The sequence below is a fragment of the Simochromis diagramma genome, unplaced genomic scaffold, assembly GCF_900408965.1.
Source record: "Simochromis diagramma unplaced genomic scaffold, fSimDia1.1 OVJJ01000293.1, whole genome shotgun sequence".
Classification (NCBI taxonomy): Eukaryota; Metazoa; Chordata; class Actinopteri; order Cichliformes; family Cichlidae; genus Simochromis; species Simochromis diagramma.
The window spans coordinates 7,680,453-7,687,670 of NW_024386801.1; the positions used below are offsets into that span (position 1 = coordinate 7,680,453).

The 7,218-nt window shown below is 38.1% G+C and overlaps 1 protein-coding gene across 1 annotated transcript; it reads right to left on the reverse strand.

Annotated features, from left to right (window-relative positions):
* Positions 1 to 304: 304 nt before the first annotated feature.
* Positions 305 to 5,556, reverse strand: rabl2 (RAB, member of RAS oncogene family-like 2). The gene is made up of 8 exons (XM_040025479.1): positions 4,923 to 5,556; positions 4,809 to 4,838; positions 3,616 to 3,695; positions 3,426 to 3,505; positions 3,172 to 3,283; positions 2,904 to 3,001; positions 2,650 to 2,733; positions 305 to 922 (listed from the first exon to the last, which is right to left on the reverse strand). The coding sequence occupies exons 1-8, from the start codon at positions 5,027 to 5,029 to the stop codon at positions 845 to 847; spliced, it is 669 nt and encodes a 222-aa protein (XP_039881413.1). The 5' UTR covers positions 5,030 to 5,556; the 3' UTR covers positions 305 to 844.
* Positions 5,557 to 7,218: the final 1,662 nt, after the last annotated feature.

The following is a 7,218-nucleotide window of genomic DNA, read 5'->3' on the forward strand; positions in this document are numbered from 1 at the left end:
TGTATGAAAATGGCAATTATTCATAGACGCTAATGAAAAATTTCAATACACCTCTTGCATTAAAGTCTGCACATCTTGACTGATTTAAAATCCACTGTGGTGGCAAAAATACACAATTGTGTAACTGCATAAATACATTTGTACCTAACTTTGAATATTAATTAATATCTCTGTTATTATCTACTCATATCACAGGCAGCTTATTGTCATTTTCTTTTATAAAATGGTGATGAGTTGATTATTTAGTGCTCTGCTCCTATTGCTGCATTACAGCAAGATGGAAAGAGGCATGATAAAGATTTGGTTACATGGTACATTAAGTTCTCATTTATTGAAGAGATAAAAAACACAAAATTTAAATCATAAAATTAATGCAGTCGACAGATGCAGCTCCCCTGCTGGCACGGCACACAACACTACACACAAACACTGAGAACAGCAGCAAGTACAGTTCATAATCACATGTTCTCTTTGCTGTGCGAGTTACTTTTCAATGCTTCACATAGTAATTTTTTCACACTTAAGCAAACATTCATTTTCTACCTTAAGAAGAGTAGATATTGTTCAAAGTATGAATGACAGCAGCTAAATGAGCTCTGTAAACAACAGAAATCCTATTCATTCCACCACATTTATTATTCCCTGCTACCGTCACTAGACAGAATAGAGGGCAGTAATTTAAAACATCTATAGATTACCGTGCGCCATCCTCCAATCAATTAAAAAGCAGACCACCAAAATTACAATTAGTGTTCCTGCTGATGGTGTCGGTCACGGAGATTAAGATGTCTTGACACCGGACAGAAGCAGCAGAAATGATCCTTCAGGTGTCATCAGAAATGTTTTAAACTAACTCTGGACTCTCTGCCTTCAATCCGTCCTCTTCTGCCTCTGAATTATCTTTCTTCTCGAGGTCAAAATTCTGTAAGAAAGCAGTGAATGAAGGATATCAGCACTATCATCAACAGTTATTAATAAATTTTCTCATAACTACACTTTTTTTTTTGCCAAAAACAAATGCTGTTTGTACATTTTGTACATTTCTTTATATCATAAATTTGTAGTGATTTTGTTACAGCTTAAAAATCGGAACCACTTTAAATGACACAAGTGTAAAGAGGCAGTTGTAGTCTGCAGATGTTAACTAGGTTTCACTTATTTTGAATGCACTAATCTGACAAATGATATTGATTTTTTTATGCTTTTAAATGTATTAAGAATTCTGATCTTTCAGTTTTGCCCATTGAAACTCGATTTCTTAACACTATTAGCAACGGGGGTTAAAGTGGGCTGGAATGATCCGGAACGGTGTTCCGGCACCTTCATTAAATGCGTAATTAAATCTGATAGGAAGAATAATAGCTACATAATACTGTTGAGAGATTTAATTTTTCATGTGCTGCAGCCTGGAGGTGCTTCCAGCTGACAGCATGTAGTAATAAGAAAATAATGACATCCCACAGTCTCACTTACACCCTAAACACACACCTCTTCACTTTGTATCCCTGTGGTGCGTTCACGGTGCAGATGTAAATAAAGTTGTGGTTCTGAAATTTGTAGGAAGTGATTTCAAATGCTGCTTTCACACAGCTCAACAAACATCACCAAATTCAAACAGCTTTTCTGCAGATTGTACCATAGTGTGTTTTGTTACCTAAATCTACAGTTGCTGTATTTCCCAGGGAGAGATAAAGACTGGATGGGAGAGGAAGATGAATCATTTTCAAAGGTAAGAACTGCTCAGCAAGCAACATTTTATAAAGCTGAAATTTAAAACTTACTTGTAAAGTCCTAATTCATTTCAGAAACAGGGATTGGATATAAAGATTATGTGTTACTGAAGTTATGTATTTTTCATAATGCGAAATGTCTTGCTAAACAAATTAAAGTACAATATTTTTTGTTACTCAAAGTTTGCATGAAAACAGGTTAGTTTGCAATACTGTGGTAAAGTAGACAGTGATGCACTAAGTTGAATGGGTTGCAGTGCAGACTGTGGTGTAAATGTAAGGTGTTGATGCTACATTAGACATTAGATTAAATTCACTCACTAAATTCAAACTTTCCTACTAATTTTATATAGTCTATGAGTTGGAAATCAGATATAACTTAAGCAACATCTGCTTATATCTTGTTGAATTCAGTCAGTTAAATCCAAGATCAATGAGTCTCAGCAGCAATACAAACTGTGACTAGTTTCTAAGTAACTTTTCCCCATGCTGCACACCTAGTCTTAGGATTCCACCTCTTTTCAAATCCTGCTTTAACCCTGATTAGCAGATGCCAAAACTAAGCTTGCTAACATTATCTATTAACTTAGCACTCTAAATATGATAAACAAACAAGACAGCAACCAAAATGCTATCAAGACTTAACCTGGCTTTACAAACCAATGGGTAATATAATGACAGCTGGATCCATCTTTGATATCCAGTATATATATATAGTTCGTCACTACTCCTAACTCTATGATTGTTGATTTTGAGTAGAGAGGATCTCCAGTAATCATATTAAAACAACAAAGGACAATAATGAACTCGTTATATTTCCTACTTTAAGTACCGCACAATCAAATGTTTAATTCTTTGAAGTTAAAATTCTACAGTTGCTTAAGGACAAGCACATTAGTAATCAGAGAAGCTAGTGTACCTCTAATTCTTGCATCACTTCATCCATGAAGTCACTGGGGTTTTGCTTGTACTCCACTGCTCTTTTGATCATGTCTCTGAACATCTGATGAAAGAGGTACAGTCAGAGCTATCAGACGGCAGTAGAAGTTCAGGTGGTGTGAACATGTTATAATGACTACACTGACTGAAGTTGATAATTGGCTTATAAAATGAACACTTTCACTCCAGTCATATTATGTAAAACAACAGGAGAAGAAAGAAACCTGCTCAGACCTTAACTACATTGGTTCCATCAGCTGCTGACACAAAGTAAAACGGGAGTCCTTGCTTCTTCCCGAAACTGAAGCTTCTTTGAGTGACCTTCATGTCGGCTGCAGATGTGGAAAAACAATCACAATCACAAAGTCCAGTTTGCTGGACAAAACAGTTAAAAAAAAAAATACTACAACCTAAAGAAATCATGTCACACATCGAACTCTAACATTACCATTGCATACAGTCATTACAAGAACTCCACACCAACTTTAATGTGCAGACTCACCATCAATTTTGTTGGCAACAACACAGCAGGGTATCTCTGGTCTGTACTCTCTTAGTTCCTTATACCAGTTGGCTAAATTCTTATATGTGAGCTTCCTTTGAACATCAAAAACCTTAAAAAAAAGAAAAAGAAAAAAAAAGATGAAAGATTTAGCAAAAGTTCACCTTGGTTGCTGACAACATAGTTACATTTTCCAGACTACTTTTAATCCTCACTTCTTCACGCACACTTTCAGCAAATGAATGTGTTCTTACCATAATGCATGCATGTGCTTTGTGGTAGTATGAAGGATGCATGTTTTGAAACCTCTCCTGACCAGCAGTGTCCCAGAAATCTTTGGATCAAAATAATAAAGAAAGAATTTGGTAATTTAAGCTTTGCAGATTATTATTTTAAACTGGTTTCAAATATTTTATGTTGTCACAGCAAGTGCATGGTACTTACCAACTGCTATGGTCTTGTTTCCTACAGTGGCTGCGTGTTTGTAGAGAGTCAAGGCATAGGTTGACAACTGCTGGGGACGACTGCACGAGGAGTTAAGGATCTTAACAATATGCAACTTGTTTCTTCAAAGCATCTTAAGGCTAAGAGAATCTTTTTCCAAGTCTTTGTTCCTAGCCCACCTGCTTGAATTTAAAATTAAGTACTCAATTTATAAATTACTTCTTCGTCTTCTTCTTTTGACTGCTCCCTTTAGGGGTTACAACAGTACAGCCATCTCACTTCAAAACTAGTGTCTTTGTTTCTTTTATTGTTGAAATTTTACTATGTTTGTCTGGGATTCCCTATATAAATAAAAGTTAAATAAAATCTTCCTCTGTCACAGCAACCATCCACAGGGCCTCCTTCACTACATCCATAAACCTCCATTGAGGTGTCTCTCTTTTCCACCTGTCTGGGAGCTCCACATTCAACATCCTTTGTCCAGTGTATCCACTATCCCTCCTCATCACATGTCCAAATGCTCTCAGGCATGCCTCTCTCACTATGTCTCCAAATTGCTTAACCTGCGTTGTCGACCTAACTGCATTGTCCTCTAATGAAGTCATTTCTAATTCTGTCCATTCTCATCCCTCCCAATGAAAATCTTAGCATTTATCTTTCCAACCTTCCTTCATATCTACCTCCTGTCTTTCTATTAATGCCACTGTCTCCAATCCATACGCCATAACAGGTCTCACTACCATCTTGTAAACCTTCCAGTTGACTCTTGCTGCTACCCTGACATGTGTCTTCACCCATTCCACCACACCAGCACTCTCTTCTGCAACTCTCTTGTGCGCTGTCTGTTGCTTGGGATGGTTGACCACCAAAGGTATTTAAACACATCTACCTTCACTACCCTTACTGTTACTCCTGTTTACCTCTCATTCGCAAACATGTATTCTGTCTTGCCTCTATTGACTTCAATTCCATTTCTCTCCGGTGCATACCTCCAACCCCTCTTCCACCTGGTCATCTGTCACTCCTACACCTACCTCACCACTGTCTCGCTGTCCTCATACATGTCCTGCATCAGCCTCACAACACTTCTCTACCACTCTCGTTCTTCACGCAGTACCACAGTTCCTCTCTTGGCACCCTGTCACCTGCTTTTTCTAGATCCACAAAGAACTGTATAAACTGCTAAAGGATACTATTCGTCCATGAGAAACCTCTCCATTAGCCTGCGAAAGAAGGAGAAAAGTGCCAACCCCACAATGTTAGGAAAGCTCAAATGTTGTTGATCGCTGCTTCCAGCTAATACTCACTTAGATTTACCAACTGCGCTGTCTCCCAAGCAGATGATCTTCACCTGTTCGTCCGCATCGTATTTCTTTTGGTCCAGTTCAGGGATGCTGCCAGCGTCAACAGCCATATCTCCCTTTTTGATTGCTGCTATAAATACCTGAAAGAAATTCCGTTATGCTCCCACAGGAGCTCCGATAGACGGCTACTGCCCAGGGAGTATTAGCTAGCTTGCCATTAGTTACTTGACGTTCGCCTTTACTTCACTTATTCCTGGTTCGTCACGGTTCACGTCAGTAAAAACAGATGCTCACAGAAACTGACAACAAAACTGAGCCCGTCAGTGATTACATTCTCTTTCTGAAGTGCTGAAGTGTACCTTTCACAGCGCACTCAGGAGGGAACGATTGTTAATCGCAAGTACGCTAACAGAACTAGCGTCGGCCGCAGTTGTTAAGCCCGGTTAAACGTCGCTTGTTATCGCGTGAATATCATTCTTTCCCGATATGAAAAGGTGAACGATTTCCTTCATTTATCAGGGTTAACAGGTAGCTCAAGTTTGTAAATGTGCGACGTCCCCGACAATTTTCGTTTCTATGCAACGGGGACGCCCGCAGGACCACTTCGCACTGTATCCGGCTGTCTTTACAGGTGCCTGTCTAAAATCCTCAGTCATTCGCTTCTTCTTCTTCTTCTTCTTCTTCTTCTTCTTCTTCTAAGGAGTTTTTAGAGGTTCACAAACAACGATGTGGTGCATTACCGCCACCAACTGGTTTGGAGTGTGGACCAGAATCCGCTCATACCAAATAATGAAAATGAATAAATTTCTTCCTGATATTTTTTGACAATGCAACAGAAAATGTTGAATGGTTTCACTTATTCCACAGCGACTAAATTTCCCCATTTCATGTTTCCTTATAATGAATAGTGAACTGTTTAATCCAGTGTGTCCAAATCTGATTCGAGATATTATTGTCTCTTCTCTTCTGGTTTTCCTTTGAATAGAATAAAATCTCCCCGTCCTCTCCTCCTCACACCACTTTTGCCATCTTTCCCTCATTTTCTGTTTTATCGTGCTCCTCATTTCAGTTTTGCTAATACTGCTATGTAAACCGACTTGATCTCCTTTAGCAGCCTGCGTTGCAATTTTATCTGCCACCTCATTGACAATAAAATAATGTGCTGGTATCCAGACAAATTTAGCTATCACTCCCATCCAATGACTGTAGAAAACAGCAGTTTGTCTAGTCAGGCTTCTGAAGGACTGTTATCCAAGCAGGCCAATGATGAACTAGAGTCTGAAAGTAGTGGTGCTACTGGTAATGGGACTACTGGGCTTATATTAATTTGATCTTTTTGAATTTCTATTGCTTTCTGGGTTGCTGTCCACCCAAAACTCTTTGACTTCTTTACCTCTTTCTCCTAACAAGGAGCTCTGTTAAATTCTGTTTGTGTAAATTATATATTTAGTAAATCATTAGTATTTCCCTCTTGTCTTAATAATTATCCATTCTCTGCCAATGTCTGTCCTTTTCTTCTTTTCCTTTCCATCGATTTTGTGTGAACTATGAATTTTAGCAAATGATTTTGGCAGCATATTAGCCTTCTCTTCGTTTCTAATTGCTGTTATATCTCCATCACTCAGGATTGGATACCTATATTCTCTTTTAATCCCAATCATTTCCCTTATCATTGACCATTCCTGATTTATTTTAGTCTGTCTTCCTGCTGAATTACAGAAATTCCTCCACAAATCTCTCTTTTTTTATTGCATTTTTTACAACTCTTCTCAAATTACCCTGTAACCTTTTATACTCAATAAGGTTCTGAGCGTTACAATTTCTTTTCAACATTTTGAAAGCTTTATTTCGAGCCTTAATTGCTTCATCACATTTCTTTGTCCACCACGGTAGTCTTCTTCTTGGTCTTACCTCCTTTCTCCTTTATAAATCAATTTGCTGCTGATTTATAAAATGGCACAACACACAGATAAATTAAAATCATCAACACCAACACTTAAATCAACTTTTTGTAACTCCTGTTCACTTATGAGCCTAAACGATTCCCACTCAGTGCTACTGAAACACATCTCTACTGCTCCCATTCCATACTCTTCCACATTCAAACTTATTTCTGTCATTATAGGATCGTGATCACTACCTATTGTGTTATCTCTAATTACTTTCCATCTACTAATGCCTGCTAGTGACTCTGAAACCAAAGTGACCTTGTTCCACTTCAATCATTCAAACATACATACTTTTTGTTTTCCGTGAGTTCCTCAGTTACATTTCCATTCTCATTATTATACAGGGAGTG